This window comes from Aethalodelphis obliquidens, unplaced genomic scaffold (genome assembly GCF_003676395.1).
Source record: "Aethalodelphis obliquidens isolate GAN/ISIS:26980383/991018 unplaced genomic scaffold, ASM367639v1 scaffold9, whole genome shotgun sequence".
Taxonomy (NCBI): domain Eukaryota; kingdom Metazoa; phylum Chordata; class Mammalia; order Artiodactyla; family Delphinidae; genus Aethalodelphis; species Aethalodelphis obliquidens.
In genome coordinates this window covers 36,833,812-36,857,201 of record NW_020837953.1, presented here as the reverse complement: position 1 = coordinate 36,857,201, position 23,390 = coordinate 36,833,812, and the positions used below count along the sequence as shown (strand labels likewise).

Below are 23,390 nucleotides of genomic sequence, written 5' to 3'. Positions count from 1 at the left end.
AACTGTTTATATAAATAATTTGAAGACTAGTATGATAGTCTCTAAAAAGAATTTTTGATTGCTTATTGCAGGTACCTAGGGGGCACTAACACTGAAATCACCATAATCCAAATTCAAGGATTGAGATGATTTGATGTTGAACTACAGTTCCTGTGAGAGTGGGTGAATTTCTTTCTTTCATTCTTTCCTTTTTATATTTTTTGGCCACGTTGGGTCTTTGTTGCTGCGTGAGGGCTTTCCCTAGTTGCGGCGAGTGGGAGCTACTCTACATTGCAGTGCGTGGGCTTCTGATTGTGGTGGCTTCTCTTGTTGTGGACCATAGGCTCTAGGCACACGGGCTTCAGTAGTTGTGGTTCATGGGCTCATTAGTTGTGGCGCACAGGCTCTAGAGCGCAGGCTCAGTAGTTGTGGTGCACAGGTTTAGTTGCTCCGTGGCATGTGGGATCCTCCTAGACCAGGGATCGAACTCGTGTGCCCTGCATTTGCAGGCAGATTCTTAACCACTCCACCACCAGGGAAGTCCCGAGAGTGGGTGAATTTCTGATTCACCCTTGTTCCAAACATTCAGTCCTTTGGGATCCCAACCAAAAGTATAGGAGGATTTACTAGAGCCTCTTCTGCTACTCCTTTTGGTGGGCCTTCATCCAACTTTTGTGCCCGTAACCCAATGAAAGTCTATGAAAAAGAAGTTGTTCAAGGCTTTTTTTTTTTTTGGCGGTACGCGGGCCTCTCACTGTTGTGGCCTCTCCCGTCGCGGAGCACAGGCTCCAGACGTGCAGGCTCAGCGGCCATGGCTCACGGGCCCAGCCGCTCCGCAGCATGTGGGATCCTCCCGGACTGGGGCACAAACCCGCGTCCCCTGCTTCGACAGGCGGACGCTCAACCACTGCGCCACCAGGGAAGTTCCTGTTCAAGACTTTTAATTGCCTCTTCTAGGGGTAAGCTTTACCAAATGTCTCACTTTTCTTCTGATTTCTACCTTTTCTAGGATCTTAGAAATTCTTTACTGTCTTTTAGCTCTCTGATACACTGAAGATTTTTTAAAATATTGTGACCAGCTTTTCTAATTGTTATCCATGGAAAGGTGCTCTGAATCACCTAACCAGCCAATACCAGAAGCCACAACAGTTTATCTTAATCCTACTTCCTTCTTTCTCTTACCTTGAATTTGGTGTTTATTTCCAATTTGTATAATTGTATTATATATATTTAATAAATAATAATTTTATTTTGCATATTAAAAACTTCATTAGATGGTGTCATACTATTAATTCGGTAATAACGTTTTTCAGGTTGATCTATGCTGATACACTTAGCATTACATCATTAATTTTTTTTAAATTTATTTATTTTCGGCTGCATTGGGTCCTCGTGGCTGCGCAGGCTTTCTCTAGTTGCGGCGAGCAGGGGCTACTCTTCATTGCGGTGCGTGGACTTCTCATTGAGGTGGCTTCTCTTGTTGCGGAGCCTGGGCTCTAGGAGTGTGGGCTTCAGTAGTTGTGGCTCGAGGGCTCTAGAGTGCAGGTTCAGTAGTTGTGGCACATGGGCTTAGTTGCTCTGCGGCATGTGGGATCTTCCCGGACCAGGGATCAAACTCGTGTCCCCTGCGTTGGCAGGCGGATTCTTAACCAGTGCGCCACCAGGGAAGCCCCTACATCATTAATTTTCATTTTTCTTTTTTTGGCTGCTCCATGTGGCTTGCAGGATCTTAGTTCCCTAAGCAGGAACTGAACCTGGGCCACAGCAATGAAAGTGCCAATCCTAACCACTGGACCGCCAGGGAATTCCTACATCATTAATTTTAACTACTGTGTATATGTATTACTATTCAAATCCACTGACCAAATAAATTGTGGTATATTCTTATTGTCTTCTTTAGGCTTTTTACAGTTGTTTCCTATTGTTCACTATTAAAATCAAAACATAAATAAACATTCTAATATATGATTCCTAGTGCACAACTGGGAATTTCTCTGGGGTATACACCAAGAAGTGAAATTACTGGGGTATAGTATATGAACATCTTCACTGTTGTTGTCCAATTACTCTCCAAAGTGATTATATTCTCTTTCTCGACACTTCAAAATGGTTTCTTTTTTCTCACTCTCATGGATGTGACTTGCATAGAACCGTATTTTATCTTGTCATTTCCCTAATAATGAATAACACTGAGTATCTTTTCTTAAGTTTATGAGCCAATGGATTTTCATTTCTATGAATTGTCCATTTTTTATTTGGGCTGCTTTTTTTTCTTACTGATTTGCTTTTTTTCCCTCCTCAATTCTGGATTCTAATATTTTGGTAGCTATATGTATTCCAAATAGATTCTCCCAGGCTGTGGCTTTATCTTTTTTATTTACAGCATCATTTGCTGCACCAAGGGTTATAAATTTTAACAAACTTGCTATTTTTCTCCTTTATAGATTATTCATTTTGATTCTTGCTGAAGAAATTTTTCCCCACTCAAAATTCATAAAGATAGCCTCCTTATTTTTCTCCTAAAACATTAGCTTTTCATTATTCTTATGGTTGTTTGATTTTTCTATTTGGTTTGTATTAGAAATCTATGACTATTCCCACCGCCACCCTTAAGTAAAATAAATCACCCTTAAATAAAATAAAATAAATCTCAAACGTAAGTTAGCTATGGTGTTAGAAGTTAGGACAGTGGTCACCTTTAAGGAAGAAAGAAAGGTATAATTACACTTACTGACCAGGGTGGTAGGTGTGTTCACTTTGCTGATATACAATGAGCTATAAACTAATGATTTGTACATTTTTCTGTGTACATGTTGTAGTGGTGTGCTAAAGCTGGTTCACCCGAGTTCATGCGGGCCAATTGTTAAACAGGAATCTGTGAGTCAAGTGTCAAACTGTTGGCAGCTTAAAATTAACCATTAAGAGAGTACTTACATCATTAATTTAACAAAAACTACAAATGAGCAATTTTTCTTTTCCCAAACTGCATGTATTTCTGTTATACTGCAATAAAAAAAGTTTAAAAACATATATATATCCTTTGGTATATGATATAACTTTGGGGGAACTTATGCTAAAGAAGTAAAAGCTCCAGCATGTAAGAATAAATATACTTAGCTGTTTATTGCAGTGCTGCTTCTGGTTACAAAAAAACCTCCAAAACAAAAAACTAGAAACAACATGGGGTGGAGGTGGGGGGCAGGGGCAGAAGAGAGGAAAATGAATGGAAAAATTTTATGTGTGTGTGTGTGTGTGTGTGAGTGTGTGTGTGTGTAATGTGAAATATGCAACTACTAAAAAGGTATGAGTAAAATCTATCTGTAATGACCTAGCGGGATGCCCAAAACATACTAAGTGGAAAAAAAAGCAAAATGCAAAACCATGATATAATTCAATTAAAGAGAAAATTTTAAATATCCTCTTTATACATATGTATACATTTTTATATGATTTTATGAATATAAAGAAAATTGTGGAAGGGTACAACCAAATCGTTCACGTTGATTGCCTTGGAAAGAAAGGAAGCTTAACTGGCTGGGGCTACAAGTGAGGAGTATTACCTTTCTCTGTGTTTATCCCTATTTTGTTTGACTTATTCCAATAGGTGGTTGTTTTGTAATCTAAAAAAATCCAATAGTTTAAAAAATCTAATTATAAGAGGGTATATCATAACAAAAGTCCCATAAATGGTTGGCTTATCTGTGAATTCTTCCCATTCCAAAATAACTTGTATTATGCCCAGGCCTTTTCAAGGGTTATTTTCAGCAAGAGTATTCTCCTTTCAAAAAAAATTAACAACCCTTCATTGCTTGCAGCATTAAATTCAAAAATTGGTGAAGAGCATAAAAATATGAACCAGAAGATCTGGGATCTAGTCCTAGTTCTAATTTCTGACTACATGATGTCATGGCTGTCACAATGAAAATGAGAGGCAGGAGCTGAAGAATCAGTTTGCTTTCAGATAACTGTGCATGTTAGAAGGCAATATGGCAAGCGATAGAGTTAAATAATCCTAGATTTGAGCTCTAGCACTGCCACTTACTAGGTGTGTGACCTTGGGCAAGTTATTTACCCTTTTTTAAGCCTCAGTTTCTTATTCAATAAAGTGGGGCTAATAATACTGACCTTTCAGGGTTATAAAAACTGTTAAAATGACAAATGTAAACCACCTACCCATAGTGCAACCTAGTAGGCGCTAAATAGATGGTTTCTGCTATTATAATCATCCTCATTCTATATCTAGCACTTTAAGATCTTCACAATCTTTTCCACCACCAATTTAGTTTTGAGTCATTTAGGGCTTACAACACGCCAAATACTGAGCTAGGACGTTCACATATGCAATCTCATTTATTTTAATTAATTTTATCAATATAATAACCTTAAATTGTATGAATTAATCTTATTTTATGGATTAAAAAATGAGGCTTAAAGAAGTTATGTAACTATTCTGAGGTTATAAAGTCAGCAGATGGCAGAGTTGGAATTCAAATTTAAATTTTAAACTTAAAATTTTAAGCCTAGAACTATGATACTCCAAAGTCAGTGGTTGGAATCATTATGCCATGCTTGTTGCCTTAGACTTGAGCCTGCATGGAATACGTTCTTCCTTCTCTATACTTGTACCCACCCCCCACCCCCTTCCGTCCAGGCTGAACTCAAACTCTATTTGCTTCAGAAAAGTTTGTCATTCTCCCACGAATATAGTGATTTCTTTTTCCTTCAACTTAATTTTTCAGGCTAAACCACCCATTCAGACATCAACATACTGTAATATCACAAAATACCTTATAAGTGATTTTTTTCGTGCTAATGTTGTTTTTTCCAATATGGATTTTTAGTACCTTAAAGACAGAAAATGTACCTTTTCCAAGTCCCAACAGACTTACCTACCTTTGACACAGGTACTCAAAAATACTGGTATAAAATGATGGAATTTTGAATTTTCATAGTGAGGCACAATGATAATAAGTTGTGATACTTAAGAAAAAACTCAAATGTTAAAGGACACACATTTCTGATACAAGTACCTTGGTAACAGTAACAGGCAGAGAAAACACAGATGGTACATGGCAGTTTTATGACTGCAGAATAGAGGACAGTGAACACTAACCAGAAGCTCTTTGGTCTCCCATTCTTTCTTGCCCTAGATTTGACAGGCTGTGGACAATGTAAAGAGAAAGAAATCTAATAGTTTCTAAGATAGTATCATCAGTTTGAAACCTTTATGACCACAACTACCCTATCACTTTTACCAAGGCTAGACTTAGAATCAACATGTTTTTCAATTTTGAATCTAAATGTAAGCATTTGCTTTATTTCTATAAGATGACACCCCAGGAAAAACTGGTTGCCCATGACAAAAATTTCACAGTAGAAATTTAAACCTTACTTGATCTTCCTCACATTGCATGGGACCATATCATGCCTATTTCAGTCTCATCTCCATATTCCCTCCAGACGTGAGTAGATATTTTTAAAAAGCAAGATTATTTTTATACAATGAGGATATTATATAAAGTACTAAAAATATATTCTCCCCTTTACTCTGCCCCATTAACACTCTGGGAAGAATGTGTAGTGAGGGGAGAATATACCTCTTGGAGATTTCTGGTTTTACTCCTTCCTCTCTTCTTACCGTTACTAGACATCGACACATGTTTGCGTAAGCCACAGAGAAACTGGGTTCGTCAATAGCCTTCTCAAAGACCAGGTCAATGACTCCTTTCAGCCGCTCCTCTGTGTCAACAGTAAGTCCTGACACTTGCTTCATCAGTTGATTGAACATCTGTGGTGTCAATTTATTTAAGATACTTCGAACTTTTCTAAAAAGTTCCTAGAAGGACCACAAAAAAGAAAAGAATATTATATTAACTGTGACAATATGATGCTTTCTATAAGGATTAATATTTTGTTTATAATTTATAAGTGTGATTTCCTAAATTATTAACAAAGATTATGAACTAGTCATAGAAATAATTAAATCCATCTATTTTAACATGCAGTAAAAATTTACACCACCTCTTTTTCACTACAGATGAGAATTCAAGGAACTAGGTATGTTTTCCACTTCACTGGTGGGACTATAATTTGGTACATTTCCAAGGGCAATTTGGCAATGTGTACTGAAACTCTTAAAACTGTGAAGTGCCTTTTAAACCAGCAATTATACTTTCAGAAATTTATTCATATTTAAGGATAGGTTAAAAAAAGGTTTTAGCCATCATAACTTCCATCAATAACCCTTTACAGCAAATAACTTAAACGTCTTAAAATAGGAATTTGTCTACATTATGGTATAATACAAATCATGGTATAAAATAGTAGGCAGGAGTCTTTTAAAATGATGTTATAGAAACCCTCATCAAATCAGAAATAGACGTGAACTTCCTTAACTAGAAAAAGGCTATGGACAACCCTACTTAATGGTGAAAGAATGAATGCTTTCCCCCTAAGATTGGGAACAAGGCAAAAATGCCTGTTCCCACCATTCCTATTCAAAATCTTACTGGAGGTCCTATTCAGTGGAATAATGCAAAGAAAAAGAACTACAGCCCATGCAGATCGTAAAGGAAGAGATAAAACTCCCTATTCACAAATGATATGATTGTCTCCACAGAAAATCATAAGGCATCTATAAAAAGAGACACTAGAATTAATAAGTGAGTCTAGTAGGTTTGTAGAACACAAGTCAATACATAAAACTCAATTTTATTTTTACGTATTAGCAACAAACAACTAGAAATTACAGTTTTTAAAAGTACAATCTATAACAGCACCAAAACCATGAAATACTTAGATAAGAATTATCAAAATATTCATAGGAGTTGTGCGATGAAACGTACAAGTCACTGATGAAAGAAATCAAGGAGAACCAAAATAAATAGAGATCTATATCATGTTCATGTATTATAAGACTCATTATTGTTAAGTTGCCAGTTTTCTCCGAAGAGACCTACAGATTTAACACAACCGAAATAAAAATCCCACTAGGGTTTTTTTTTGGGGGGTGGGCAGGGGAGTAGAAATCAAGAAGCTGATTCTACAATTTAAATGGAAAAACAAAAAACTAGAGTAGCTTAACAATTTTGAAAAATAACAAAATGTGGAAGACTCCTACAACCTAATTTCAACATTTACTATATACATGAAGCTACTACGCATAGACAGTGTGATACTGGCCAGAGGACAGACACAACAGATCACTGGAACAGAATGAAAAGCCTAGAAACAGATTCACACATATGTGATGAATTGATTTTCAACAAAGGTACAAAGGAAATTCAACGGAGAAAGGATAGTCTTTTCAACAAATGGTGCTGGAACAACTGAATATCCATAAGCCAAAAAAAAAAAAAAAAAAGAATCTTGATTCACACCTTGCATATAACACAAAAATTAACTAAAACTGGATCACAGACCAAGATGTGAAACCCAAAACTAAAAACTTCTAGAACAGAACACAGGACAAAGCTTTCTATTCTTGTATGCAAAGATTTTTTTAGGTAAGATAGCAAAAGCACAATGTATGAATGAAAACACTGATAAATTGAGCATCATCGAAGTTAAAAACTTCTACTTGGCAAAAGACACTATTAAGAGAATGAAAAGACAAACCACAGACTGGGAGAAAATTTTTGCAAAATACACATTTGATAAAGGCTTTATATCCAGAGTAAAAAAAAAAAATTCTCAAAACTCAATGATAAGACAGCACCAACCAATGAAACAGGCCAAAAGATATAAACAAAATTTTACCAAAGAAGATACACAAATGGCAAAGAAGCACATGAAAAGATGTGCTTATTCAACATATTTGTCATTTGAGAAATGCAAATTAAAACTACAATGAGATATTATCACACATCCATTAGAATGGTTAAAATTTACAGAGCAGAAAATAGTAAGTGCTGGTGAAGACTGAATAACTGAAACTCTCATGCCTTGCCAGTAACATCCTGGAAAAGAGTTTGGTATTTTCTAATAAACTTAAACCTATGTTTAGCATACAACTCACTGATCCCATAGCTAGGAATCTACTCCAAAGAAACAAAAACATATGTTCACACAAATCCTATATGTGAATGTTCATAGCAATTTTATCCATCACTGCTAAAACCTGGAAACTGTTTACCCTGTGAATGGATCCAGTAATAAAAAAGAATAACCTAATAATACACCTAATATTATGAGTGAATATCAAATGTATATGCTGAGTAAAAGAAGCTTTATTCAGAATGATTCCATTTAAACTTTTTTTTTTTTTTGCGGTACGTGGGCCTCTCACTGTTGTGGCCTCTCCCGTTGCGGAGCACAGGCTCTGGACACGCAGCTCAGCAGCCAGGGCTCACGGGTCCAGCCGCTCCGTGGCATGTGGGATCTTCCCGGACCAGGGCACGAACCCGTGTCCCCTGCATCGGCAGGCGGACTCTCAACCATTGCGCCACCAGAATGATTCCATTTAAATGACATTCTGGAAAAGGCAACATTATAGGGACAAACACATGACTGACTGCCAGAGGTGGGCATGGGCGGGAGAGGATGAATACAAAGCAGTACATGAAAATTTCAGGGGGCTGATGGAAATGTTCTGTATCTTGATTGTGGTGGTAGTTATATGACTGTGTGTGTGTGTCAACAATTATAAAACTATACACAAAAAAGTAAATTTTACTAAATGTAAATGACACCTCAGTAAAAATATGAAGTTGTAAAAATCTATGAAATTATGATATAATAACCTGAAAAGGCCTATAAAATGTTTTGTTTGATCCCTATGTAATTTATATCTGAATACAAGTATTTTTAGAATATGTACTCCTATGTTAACAGTCTTCTCTAGGCAGAAGATAGTAAATACATTAAAAAAAATTATACTATCAACTTTTTAAGCAATGAGTCAGTATCACCTTTATAAAGAAAAAAAATTTTTTCAAGTTTATTAGAGATGGAGGAGTCATTGCACTTCTCTAAATTGCCTGTATCAACTGAGACAGTATCATTTAGGTCTAAAACTTTAATCTGTGCTTTACATAAAAACAAAATAAAATAAAAACAAAACCCAGCCTTCAGATCTTCAAATATATCAGAAGATAATTTAAGCTTATAAAAACAGGATAATAAAAAGGTCGTTTATTGAAGTAACGTACAGCAAGTGACTACAGTTCATAATACTCTGTTGCGGGACTTCCTTGGTGACAAAGTGCCTAAGAATCCACCTGCCAATGCAGGGGACATGGGGTCGATCCCTGGTCCGGGAAGATCCCACATGCCACGAAGCAACTACGCCTGTGCGCCACAACTACTGAGCCCACGTGCCACAACTACTGAAGCCTGCAGCCTAGAGCCCATGCTCTGCAACAAGAGAAGCCACCGCAGTGAGAAGCCTATGCACCGCAATGAAGAGCAGCCACTGTATGCTGCAACCAGAGAAAGCTCTCACACAGCAGTGAAGACCCATCACAGCCAAAAATAAATAAATAAATAACTTTATTAAAAAAAATATATACTGTGTTGCAAATATCCTATGATATGGCTTATATGTGGAATCTAAAAAAAAAAGGGTACAAATGAACTTATTTACAAAACAGAAATAGAGTCACAGATGTAGAAAACAAATTTATGGTTATCGGGGGGAAGGGGAGGGAGGGATAAATTGGGAGATTGGGATTAACATATACACAGTATTATATATAAAACAGATAACTAATAAGGAACTACTGTACAGCACAGGGAACTCTACTTAATACTTTGTAATGACCTATATGGAAAAAGAATCTAAAAAAGAGTGGATATACATATACATATAACCGATTCACTTTGCTGTACACCTGAAACTAACACAACATTGTAAATCACCTATACTCCAATAAAAATTAAAAAAACAAGAAAAAAACAATACTGTGTTGCATATTTGAAAAGTTCTTATCACAAGAAAAAAATTTTGTAATTCTGCATGTTAATTAGACTAATTGTGGTGATCATTTTGCAATATTTATACAAATACTGAATCATTATGTTGTACACCTGAAACTAATGTAATGTTCTATGTCAATTTATACCTCAATTTAAAAAAAGGAGGGCTTCCCTGGTGGCGCAGTGGTTGAGAGTCCGCCTGCCAATGCAGGGGACACGGGTTTGTGCCCCGGTCTGGGAAGATCCCACATGCGGCGGAGCGGCTGGGCCCGTGAGCCATGGCCGCTGAGCCTGCGCGTCCAGAGCCTGTGCTCCGCAACGGGAGAGGCCACAACAGTGAGAGGCCCGCATACCGCTAAAAAAAAAAAAAAAAAAAAAAAGGAAGAAGGAAATCTCCAGCATCAAAAAACAACAAAAAATTGACTGAATATCATTTATTCATTATAACTGAATATCTATCTGATGCTCCCAAAATTCTGTATTAAGTACAAATGAAGCATAAGGCACAGTAATCAAAACCATTAAAATTTAACTGCAAAGACAAGAAAGTTACAAGAGAAATGATAGAGCAAAGCACGAAATTGATTAGAAGCCAGAGAAGTGAGTCATTTAGGTACAAGAGAGGTCAGAGGCAATGGGTTAGTCAGGAAATACCTTTAGAAGGAAATGAGAATAGGGCCAGATTATGAAGGGCAGAAAAAGCTGGCTAAATGAAAAAAAGGGGGAGAAGACATTTTAGGAGGGGGAAAATATTTTAGGAAGGAATTGTTATTGAGGCTCTTCTATTTCAGGAATAGAAAACAACAAGGAAACATCAGAGGACTAGGGACTTCCCTGGTGGTGCAGTGATTAAGACTCTGTGCTCCTAATGCAGGGGCCCCAGGTTCGATCCCTGGTCAGGGAACTAGATTCCACATGCATGTTGCAACTAAGAGTTTGCATGCCACAACTAAGGAGCCTGACTGCCACAACTAAGACCCAGCGCAACCAAATAAATAATAAGTAAATAAATATTAAAAAAAACAAAACAGATCAGAGGACTAGTGTGCACTAGTTGGGAGAGAAAATGATAGGACTTAAATGATAGATTAAAAGCTAGAGTGAAGAGATAAAAATCAGCCTCTCAGGTAGAGGAGTCAGGCAGCAGCAGTGGGAATACTGTATCAAGAGAAGAAAGATGAAGCAGGGAACCCCAGCAGTGGAACCACAACAGCAGTGTATGTATGTGGAAGTAGTCTAGACACGTCATTAGCAATGATTTTCTACAAATGTTTCAAGGAAAAGATTAAATCTTACGATACAGGAAAAATAAGGTCATTGGTGGTCATTCATAATGTTGTTATATATACAGTGGTAGGAACAAAAGTCAGGGTGAATGAGTTTTCTGGAAGTGGAGGCAACAATAAAACTGTTGTTTTGACAAAAGGGAAGAAATAGAATAACAGGTAGCAGGAGCAACAGGTCAACATGGGGTATACCTGTGCAGAGGAGAAGAATAAAAACACAAAAAAGAGAGGGAATGAAGCAAAGATGTTCTGTATGAAGAAGAAAAAGTGTCAAGAAAAAGGAGGTTGCACTGGCCCTGAAAAAGAAGTCTATTAATCCTGCACTGTATTTGCTTTATCTATTCACTAAAGAAAACTTAGCTAATTAATGACATCTCGAAGTCAGTATAATTATTCTTCTGTTTCTGAAATTAATAATGGAGAGGACTTGGTCAGAATAGCCATCACTAAAAAGTCTACAAATAACAAATGCTAGAGAAGGTGTGGAGAAAAGGGAACCCTCCTACACTGTTGTGGGAATGTAAACTGGTGCAGCCACTATGGAAAACAGTATGGATGTTCCTTAAAAAACTAAAAATAGAATAGCCTTATGATCCAGCAATTCCACTCCTGGGCATATATCCAGATAAAACTATAATTGGAAAAGATACATGCACCCCCAATGTTCATAGCAGCATTATTTACAATAGCCAAGATATGGAAACAACCTAAATGTCCATCGACAGATGAATGGATAAAGAAGATGTGTGAGATATATATATAATGGAATACTACTCAGCCATAAAAAAGAATGAAATAATGCCATTTGCAGCAACATGGATGGACCTAGAGATTATCATACTAAGTGAAGTAAGTCAGAAAGACAAATACCATATGATATCACTTATATGATGTAAAATCTAAAATATGACACAAATGCACTTATCTACAAAACAGGAACAGACTCACAGACATAGAAAACAAATTTATGGTTACAAAAGAGGAAAGGGGGTGGGGGAGGGATAAATGAGAGTTTGGAATTAGCAGACACACACTACTACATATAAAATAGATAAACCACAAGGTCCTACTGTATAGCACAGGTAACTATATTCAATATCCTATAATAAACCATAATGGAAAAGAATATGAAAAAGAATATATGTATGATATACAAACACACACACACACACATATATATTTGAGTCATTCTGCTATATACTAGAAACCAACACAACATTGTAAATCAACTATACTTCAATAAAAAATTAAAAAAAAAATCATGGGGAGAATTCTGTTACAGAGTAAAGAGGCAGATTACAAGTCACAACAAACAGACTATTCAGTAACTACAACACTGTGAGTAACAATCTCTTAAAGCTTCAGTGTCTTCTAGGAAGAAGAAAAAAGACAATATCTATTCCTTCCTTCATAGGTGTTGTAAGAATCTAATGAAATACGGCACTAATACAAGTGCCTTAAATACTAAAACAAGATATTTTCATCTTCAATGATAAAGATTTAGCAGGAGTTTTAACTATCTTTGCAAACCTTTTAGGTCCCTATTCATTAAGTATTCTCAGAGGGACTGGAGGGAGGGATGTAGGAGATGCTTTAAAAAAAAAAAAAGTTGAGATACATTGAGAAGAAATGGAGGAAAGATTAGGTACTTGATTTTAGTGAATCTGGAGAAGGATGTACGTAGGGACAAATGTCTGGGGCAATTACTAGAAAGATGAACAAAGGCAAGCAGCCAATTAAGGTTGGACAACATGGCTCTGTGTTGGATCAGTTCATTTTGGTCCTGACTTTGTATGAACAACTTTGCTGGTTAGCATACTGTTTAACAAGTATTTACTGAGTATCTACTATGTATGGGGCTCTGTGTGTGCTCAATCAAAATCGGGATTTGTAAGGCACATCTCTTTCCCAGGAACATTATCACACTAAGTACGTAACTGGGCTCCAGGAACCTGCCAAGTGCTTTATACTGCTTCATTTAATCTTCACAACGCCCTATGAGATACATTATATTAGCATCTTAATTAGTATCAAATTAGTATCTTAATTAGTATCAAATTAGTGTCTTAATTAGTATCAAAAACATCCAAAGAATATAATAGAGGTAACCCAGGGATAGGAACTGGCATTGTGCGTACAGCGAAAGAAGAATAGAGACTTTGTATAATTTGACACACAAAAATAATTTTGTGTGGATTAAAGGAATTCATTCAATTTACCCTAAGGAGTTCTGAGGGCAGGATATGTACAGAAAGATGCAAAGACTTCAATTTTATTACAAAAGACTATGAAGAAGATGGGTTTCTAAATTCTAACTTATTAGAAATGAAACATAAAGTAATACACTAACTAGACTAGCACAGGGTAATGACTGAGAATCTAAAAACACATTTTTAAGAAAAGCAAACATTGATCTAAACCTGAACGACAGAATTCTATGATACATGAGCCCTCTAAATACAGTGTCTGCTTTGAAAAGCACACGAATGCAATTTCAAGAGAAAACAGCAGGTGGCTGGCATCTATGATAGCTTTCAGAATAATGCTTGTAATATGAAAAAAATCAGAAAAAATCTTAAACTAAAATCTCTACATATAATAACAGGGCAAAAAGACAAATTAAAACAATATCATTATGATTCCAAAACAGTGTTAGAGTGTGCTTCTGTTCTCACCTGGGTTTTAATGTTTTCAGGATCCTCAGCTTGGCTGTCTCGTTTCTGGCTGGGCTTCCAGGCGTTCTCCGCCTTTTTCAGGTGCACGTCTTCTTTTACAGAGACTGTGATGATCTTTCTGGGTTCTCTTCGCTGTCCAGGTTGAGATCTCCGTGGTCCAACATTCAACAACTAGAACAAGAATATTTTTTATAATATCGACACAGAGTACTTACAATTTACTGTCTCTGCTGTGCTGCTCAAGTCAGGACTGATGAACACACCAAACACTTCTGGATGCAAGGATGGGTACTAGGCATTCAATTTAGATGTGAGCTTTTTTTTGGAGGGGGATGTCTTAGAAGGCCATCACTGTAATTTACAATTACACCACTACAATTTTTGACCATGAAATCCTAAATGAGATAACTAAAGTGATGGAAAATTATGTTTGATAAAGCTGTTATTCCTAACAAAAAAGATTACCCTTAACTGAAGCATCTTCTTTTTTTTTTAAAACTAGTTATGTGACTTGAGACTGGTCACTTGAACAATTACAAAAATTCACAGGCAGAAATCATCACAGTTACAAATCTGCTTCAAAAACTGGGCCTCTAAACTTCATGTGAAATGCAAATACACCCTTACCATGAAAACTATCTATAGCATAGACAGCCAGCCTGACTGTAGATCTAAATGGATCCCTCAAAGTTTGCTGGGTCAGAAATACTAACACAAGTCTTCCTTCTATTATTAATGAAATCCAACTAAATTGCTCTCTGAAAAAAATGTCTTCCTTTCTTTGTCAACTCTTTGTTCCTTCTAGAGTCCCACTATACTCCTTCTGTTAAAACCGATATATGCTAGCATGTCACACTGGTCATCAAATTAAAAATTGTTACTGTAAGAGCAATGGTAAGTTAAAAGTTGTATTCTGTGTATTAAAATATTCATAATTGTTGCTACTCTAAATGCTTGGAAATACTTTTTCACGATTAAATATTTGGGTTGATAATAAGTTCTGCTCCTCCCAGATCTGTAGCATACTGACAGCCTTTACTTTTTCTAACATGTCATTCTCTAAACGATGAGTAAATATTGCAATTAGGTTTCAAAAGGAAAGAAAAAAAAAAAACTTCACACAAGACATATAGAATCATATCTCACTTAATGTCCCAACACTACCCTTTAAGTAGAAATTTAAAGGTCATGCTTTATATATAAAGACACATTCTAAGAGACATGGTCTGAGGCCTTTGATAAGCTTCAAAGCCTTTACACATGACTTACCTCAGAATTAATTATTCTCTTACCCTTTACCATCTGCCCTAATTAGAAACAGCAGTATCAAGGATGTATCAGGATCAAAACTTAGAATTTCTGGACAATACACAGCAATCTTGTCAAATACATCCAGCTAAAGACTTGGTACTGATGATATGATCTTAAGACTATTTCATAAACCTGAAAAAGCTGAGGTCAAATAAACCCAGAGGTACCACGCATGGCGTAACTGAGAGAGAAGTAAAGAGGATCACCATACTAGAAAAGTACCAACAGGGAACAGCTGCTAAACCAGACACTACTGAAACCTTGATATGGTAGCTCAGGCAAAAGAATTCTGTTAAGAAAAGGTTGTAAACCATGTATTGTCTGGTTCTTATAACTCAGGATATATTCTAGTGTTAATTCATGTGGGTTACTATCTTTTTCAATGTTTGGATAAAATTCAAAGATCACAAGACATTTAACTTAATCAATGCATCTGCACATAAAAATCTGTCAAGAACAAAGATTGGTGGGGGTAATAAAAGGTAGTTATGTCAAAATCATGTAAGAGCCATAGTATAATCTGTGGATATAATTTTAATCATGTTTGAATAAAGTTAGAAAACGTCCACTTCCAAAAAAATACTGCAAACACCAATGAATGTTTGAGATTTCTAAAAAGTAAATATGATTTACGCTACAACTCTTTACCTGCCCCAAGACAGGTAATATGAGTAATATGAGTGAATTTCAAACGAGCAGCACAGAGATGTGAGAAATATTACTAAATAGATAACAACAGTGTTTCAAAGGAAAAAACGTTTTGAAAAGATAATATAAATGTTAGTCTAGGATTAAAAAATTGAAATTATAATCCACGTGCAACCTTCCAAGACAAATTTAACTTTATCTGTATCTCTGGATAAAACTAAGATAGATACTGTTCACAAATATTTACCTAAGTATACTGAGTCCTCAACAGATTACTATTCTTATAAATGCTTAACATCCTTGATTAATTAATCTCTAACATTCTTATGTTTATGCTCTGAGAATGTTTACGCTCTGAGAATGATTCACTGTCTGGTGAAGTGGAGAAAAGAGGCAGATTAGAAGACAAAAGAATTGTGGACTCTTGAATACAATTCTGCTACTTATGAGCAAAGTTACTGTAAGCAAGTCTCAACTTTGTTGAACTTAAAACTTTCTCACATATTAAATGCTTATCTTACCTACGAGGATCACAGGGTACAATAAGGCATGTAAAAGGACCTTAAAAACTAGGTACGATATCAGGTATTATCATCAATACCAAAGGAAAAAAAGAAACTTTTACAAAAGTGATATATAGACTGGTATAATTACCTTTAAACATTTCGTGTCCTTTGTGTGTGAAAAACTTAATATAAATTGTCAGACTTACAGTATCTTTCAAAAGTTGCACCATATGTAATGAATGACTTATTTACTAAATACAAACAAAATCTAGGATCCTGTGCTGAGGGTTATGGAATATATACAAAGAAATAAAGCCTGGTTTCTTTGCTTGAAGGACAATCCTGACTGACGACTAGAAGAGGAACTTTGAGGTATAATGTGTGCAGGGTCCACAAATGTCAAAACTAAAATGAAGTGTCAAAATTTGAGGCTAACTAGTGAGCCACAATTTTTTTCAGGTTAGCTAAAAATTTTAATATTTTTTACCCACTCTTTTTCTTAAATGTATTAAATAAGAAACTATACACATCTCTGCTGTAGAACTTAATATACATTGCTCCTATCTCACTCAGAGACTATAAACTCAAACTCTTCTGCTTACCTGGATAACCAAAGAAAACAGGACCAATATTCATTCTAGCATTTTTTAAAGAGAGATAACCAAGGGTCCCTTTAAGAGAGAGGGAAGGATGATACGAGCTTAGGAAACCTCTTTGCACCTAGGATTTTTATAACAGCTCAGTGACTCTCAAAGTTAGTTAAAATGAACATGAGTGGCAAGTTACCAGTCTAGGTCCACAGCCCTTTCTCAATACATTTCTTCTGGGGCACTTTCTGTGATGTCCGCCAACAGATTACTATTAAAATTAACACCACAATAGCCAAGTAATTTGATTTTTTAAAAACCAGAGGGATGATACTGCCTGGGTGCTTCCAACAGATATACACTTAACTGCCCATCAAAAGACCTACCTTTATGTTTAAAAATTGTATGTAACTGTATATGACGCTAAAACAATTGCTACACATTAAAACTATTTTATAACAAGTCTGTTGCAGGAAAATTTATACCAGGAGTCCTGGAAAATTAAGCTATTCTAAGAAGCATACCTAGTAGATCTTAACATCTTTGCATGGTAATTATTTATAAGCCAATTTGGAAGCTGTATGTAACCAGAAACTATGAAGAGTAGGGCTGCTGGTTTTTTCCAAGCAGCATTATTGATTGTTCCTTTATATTATATATAATATAAAGGATATGTATAATACATATCCTTTAAAATTCCTATCTTTATCTTCACCAATATACCAAGGCAAGCTGGACAAATTACATGGAGAATGTTTGCTTGCTATGGGAGATGTTGGAAGAATAATTACTTGCATTAAGACTTAACATATTAATATTACCCTGATTAATCAAAATAATTCCACTTAGAAATTAGCTTGTGGCACATGACAAAGCTATGCAAAGAAAGTGAATTAAACAAAGCACATTTTTTTGGAGACACTACAAATTATTGATAATGGCTCATTTCCTGTCACATTACTTTGCACCAAATAACCCATTTATCTGATATATGCAGGCACATAAATTATTGGGCAAACATACATCGTGATAGTTACTTTTAAAACTCCTTTTCTAATTTCAGTATTTTGAGAGAGATATAGTTATTCTTAATTCATAGTATTTCCTTTATGCTATACCTGATTATTAGACAATAGCAAGCTGATAATGAAAAGCGACAGTATACATGGGAAGAGGAGATGCCGGAATTCATATCTTCTGTGACTAACATATGAACAAAACTGAGCAACATGATGACCACAGATATTAACCAGGGAACAATCAAAATGGCATCAACATTATTTCAAATGTTTGGCAAAACAAAGATATAAACCGAAACCAAAACTAAAACAAACGTTAACAAATATAAATTTAACCCACCAACAAGGGAAATAATGCTGAAAAACAAGGTATAAAAAAGTTTCTAGAAAGCTGCTTTCTAAGACTCTCTGGTGTGGAAATTCAAAAATTTAGAAAAAATTTTAATTTGGTAATTAGAGAAATTAGATAAACATTAAACTTCAAACCTGTGTGAGAACAGAATATTATACACACAGAGGTCTTTCAGATGGTGATGCTCAAGAAAAAGTATGCTTCAAATTAAGATTTTCTGTAGGTTTTACTGTATAAAGCCTCCAACACGGTGTAGACCTTCAAGTATTTTCAATCAGTGTTTGGCTGCAGGCAAATAATTCAAATGTCTACCAAGTGTCATTGTTTTCAGACAGTGTAGTCTTATTTCAAAGCAGGTTTCAAAAGTGGCCATTCCAGAAATAAAAAGGTGATGGGGAAATAAAAAATGTCACCTTATATAAAAATATTTTTACAAACATAAAGTAAAGTAGTATAAACAGGGTGATCCACAAATGTACATCAAACCCCAAGCTCCTTCAGAACTTCAGGTTAAGTGTTCTCTATGCCATTCCAACTTGGGGAAAAAGAGGTATTCACATCACTGGCAACTTTACCCCATGCTTTCTGTAAGTCTACAAAGCATGGAGTAGGCAGAGCCTGCCAAATTCTGCACAGTGCAGCGCCCCAGCATAACTCCATTGGTGATGCCACTTCCACCGCTGAAGAGCCTGCCACTGGAGGTGTAAAGGCAATGTGCAGTTTTACCAGCTGCACTCTTTTGTACATATCGTTTTTTCATATTTTTGACTTCACAACCTACAGTAAATGAGAAGAGCAGAACAGAAAATATAACACCACAGACTACTGTTTTTTTGTTTGTTTGTTTTTAAAGATTCAGCACACCCCTAGAGGCAGGCTCCTCAGGGGTGGGTGAGACATCTCCAGTGGAGTGCAAGTTGGGGCTTTGCTCTGTTCCAGAATTGGCAATCCACGCCTGCTCTGCACTTTGCAAATCTGTAGAAACAAAGACAAAGAGAGGACCATTAGCTGAATGTCATCAGAGATCTCTAGTATACATATCAGGACACCTCAAGACAGAACAGGAATCCTATTCAAGGTTGGCTCTATTTTTAACCCATTTGCAGGTCTTTTCAACTGCAAAAATATGAAAAAAAAATCGAGACCAAATTAATGCGGACCAGCTTCTTTCAAGTAAAAATGACTCAAGTGTATTCTTTCTTTGTTTTAATATTAGTATGGAAAGGAAAGTCTTCGCCTTTCCTACTTCTTCTTCTTGGTTAGAAGAATCAAGGAATAAAAGCTGCTTGCTCTCTTGCCGTTAGACAAGATGACATGAAGTCTATGACAGTTTCTAACTAACTGGGTTGTAGGGAACTTGCACTTACAGGTACACCTCTTCCACCAGGGGCTTGCCTTCCAAAATCTGCAAAGGCTGGAGTAAAGTCTGGTCCTCGAGGTAAAATCCGAGGATCCAGAGTTCTCATTGGCAATTTGGGTTGATTGATCTGCACAAAGAAACAAAGGAAAGCTTAACACAAGTTCCAGAACATTCAGTGCCACGAAGATAAAAACTTAGACTGAAAAGTTACGTCAGCTGAAAAGACAAGCACTGGCTTTTTGAGCCAGTGGGAGTCTGATCTGAATCCTGATAGATTCTCCTGGGCTAGCCACAGAGCCCTTAGTTTTTGGTTCCCTGGGAATGATTAGGCCTACAATTCCCAAGGGGAGGCTAGACAATCAGTGGATTGGTTCACTAGACACTTAGGACCAGTAGAATGGCACAAGACAAGCTATTTTGAGAACTTATGAACTAGGGCCAAATTTTGGAATCTTTTTCCAGGATCATCAAAGCACTTGCCTCTAAGAAACCTGGTACTGCTCCTTTTGGTTTTGATGCTGTTGACTTATGGTTAGTAAAGGATGTATTCTGAGTGGACAACAAATCTCAAAAGGAGATAAGTTTCACGTATGATGACTCATTTAATTTTCTTTCTTTTTTTTTTCTTGGTTGCGCCGTGCCCCTTGCGGGATCTTAGTTCCCTGACCAGGGATTGAACCTGGGTCCTGGCAGTGAAAGTGCCGAGTCCTAACCACTGGACTGCCAGGGAACTCCCTATGATGACTCAGTTAAAAATCTCACTTTGTCTGCCATGTTAATCGGAGATATCTGGGTTTGTATAGGCGTATAATGTGACTATAGACTCAGCGAAGCTAAGTAGCTCAGTGAGAAATCAACTCATGATTGGCCAAAGTCAGAAACAGATAAAGCAGGAAGACAGGAAGGAATAGCTTCTAAGATGATAATCTAATTCAGTGGGTATAACAAAACTTGCCCTCTGAGGTACTGAAGTACTTTCACATTAGTACCACCAATTATTCAACTGTCCTCATGTTAGTACCTAACAGAGAGGACTCAGCAAGAGAAATATAAAGATCTGTTGCTATAACAGAATAAAATAATATAAATAAGGTCTGGAAAGGCAGCTGCTGGAAATCCCAATAAGAACTGGATCTCATTCTGTAACAAAGTTACCGTCTACACTTTAATTAGGGATTAACAGTTCCTCTATAAAATGAGAGCTTAGTCACCAGAACTGGTTCATCATTGATTTACATGAAATTATTTGGGCTGATAAGACACCTGACTTTACACCTTTTAATTTAATAAACAGATGAAATAAACACTGACTGGACTAATTTTCTGTATGCACCATTAAGAACAGATGTAAAGAGAAAGGGTGCCTATTTATTTGCACAGGTTAAAGACTAATCCTCCTGTTAAGTATCTCTTAGGGAAATTTTGAGTTATACACTATTTGAATTATGTTAACTCCCACTTAAGTTTGATCTGCCAAATACTTTCCTAGGTTTCTGACCTAACCTCAATATCATGCTAATTCCCTATAGAGGTTTTAGAACAGTGGGGAAAGATAGGTATATTAGCCCAACAGACACAGTTTCTACCACATCCCTAGGAGACAGCCATAACAAGCTGACAATAAAGTTTAAAACTTTACCCCTCAAATCTGAGCCAAGCCCCACAATTACTGTAATCTATAATAAACCCAAACCCAACAATGCTTAATTAAACATTTAATTCAAATGCCATTGGCTCTAACAATTTCTGAGAATTGCTCACACTTCACATATTTGCACTGATAGTTAAAAACAGGTCCCACCAAAAAGACATAGCTTTCCCTGAGTGCTCAGCTTACCTTGTCAAGAACCACATCACTGATGGGAGGCAGGCCCTCTGGTTTCTGAATACATGCTGGCATGAACTGGAAATCCAGCAAAAACTCCCTGTCATACTGCTTCTTGCCTTCAGTATCAGCAGGCTTCCAGGATTCTAAAAAGAGGAACGCAGGCAGACAACTGTCTATAAGGTCATTATATGTATATCCAGTTAGAGTATAAGCTGACTGCAATATTTTACTTTATCTCATCAGATACAAACAAAGCCACCAAGGAAACACTGAGCTTCAGTCCGAAAATGTCATATAAAGATTTAAACTGTTATTTGTTCTTTTATCCCCTTCTGGATACCTTTGAATAGTAAAGTAATCTGAAGTAAGGTGCTATAGGAACCATTTCATTTATACATTAAGCAGCCTTTGGTCAGGGACATGTAATAACCCTCATTAAATAAACTACCAAGCCTTTTTTTTTAAATACTATTTTTAAAGGTTATACTCCTTTTGCAGTTATTACAAAATATTGGCTCTATTCCTCATGTTGTACAATACATCCTGTAGCCTATCTTACACCCAGTAGTTTGTACATAATAATACTCTTGGTTTCCTCAAAAAGAAGGATACTTTGTATGTTCACTTGGAAATGTTACTTTGGAGAGAAAAAAGAAAAAGGTGAAAGGATGTAAAACACAAAAGCAAATAATTTATTAAAGATTCTGAAAAGTCTAAGCAGTCTATAGATTATTTTCCCTGATCACTAAACATATTCTTAGCTAGTATTTTTAATACGAATTTTTTTTTTTTTTTTTTTTTTGCGGTACGCGGGCCTCTCACTGTTGTGGCCTCTCCCGTTGCGGAGCACAGGCTCCAACGCGCAGGCTCAGCGGCCATGGCTCACGGGCCCAGCCGCTCCGCGGCATCTGGGATCTTCGTGGGATCTTCCCGGACCGGGGCACGTACCCATGTCCCCTGCATCGGCAGGCGGACTCTCAACCACTGCGCCCCCAGGGAAGCCCTTTAATATGAATTTTAAATTAGTTCTTTGCCACAGCACTTACTTTGCTACTATTACTATTGTTTCAGCTATCATTACTCACAATCCTACTATCATTATATAAAGTTGGAGAATTTCTTGAAATTTTTATTGGATAATAAAAGCAAGTCACAGTTTTTTCTTTTAATTAACAAAACACTCATCAAAATCAGGCCCACAGATCACTTCATGACAGGACCCTGGATCCTTCTTTATATTAGTGGTTCCTAATACACAGGTCATAGACTCACTGATGGTCGGTGAGAATTTTACAGATATTTTATTACCATATTATATTTATTAAAATATATACAGTTTATTAGGATCTAAATTTTAAATTGCCCTTTTCCTCAATTACTGCTAGTATATATTACTGGGGCAAAGGACAGTTAGTTGATCAATATAGTTAGCGTCTATAGTTGTGCACTTTTTCCTTGCCAAACTAAAGGATAAAAAGATAATTTATACAGTCCTAAAAATGACAATAGTCCTTCAATCCCTGAACAAGGATTGGTGGTAGCCCAAGCGCTTGGCAGTATAAGCCTGGATCTTTAGAAGAAGTGTCAGTATATCGAGCTTTAAATGTCAGTATACTGAGCTTTAAAACTTTACCCCTCAAATCTGAGCCAAACCCCACAATTACTGTAATCTATAATAAACCCCAAACCCAACGATGCTTAATTAAACATTTAATGCAAATGCCATTTGCTCTAACAATTTCTAAGAATTGCTTAGAAATTTAAACAAAATTTACAATAGCTTAACCATACAATTTCATAAAGCCCATTAGGAGTACAGTTCACTGGTAGTGTTTTCACTAAATTTAAGTGATCAGTATATTAAGGTGGGATCGATCGATCAATGGCTTTCAAACATTTTTGACTACAACTCACAGTAAGAAAT

The 23,390-nt window shown here is 36.3% G+C and overlaps 1 protein-coding gene across 16 annotated transcripts in view; it reads right to left on the bottom strand.

Moving 5' to 3' along the window:
- EIF4G3 (eukaryotic translation initiation factor 4 gamma 3) overlaps positions 1 to 23,390 on the bottom strand; it is a 369,011-nt gene that overhangs the window by 63,302 nt on the left and 282,319 nt on the right. For 13 of the 16 annotated variants that reach the window (XM_027109874.1, XM_027109876.1, XM_027109872.1 and 10 more), the window contains 5 exons: positions 21,476 to 21,609; positions 19,646 to 19,765; positions 19,143 to 19,253; positions 13,856 to 14,026; positions 5,618 to 5,815 (listed from right to left, as the gene is read on the bottom strand). In XM_027109874.1, the coding sequence (XP_026965675.1) occupies positions 5,618 to 5,815; positions 13,856 to 14,026; positions 19,143 to 19,253; positions 19,646 to 19,765; positions 21,476 to 21,609 (734 nt within the window). Of the gene's footprint in view, positions 1 to 5,576; positions 5,816 to 13,855; positions 14,027 to 19,142; positions 19,254 to 19,645; positions 19,766 to 21,475; positions 21,610 to 23,390 lie in introns of all 16 variants that reach the window. The other 3 variants (XM_027109868.1, XM_027109879.1, XM_027109880.1) reach the window with 2 other exon arrangements.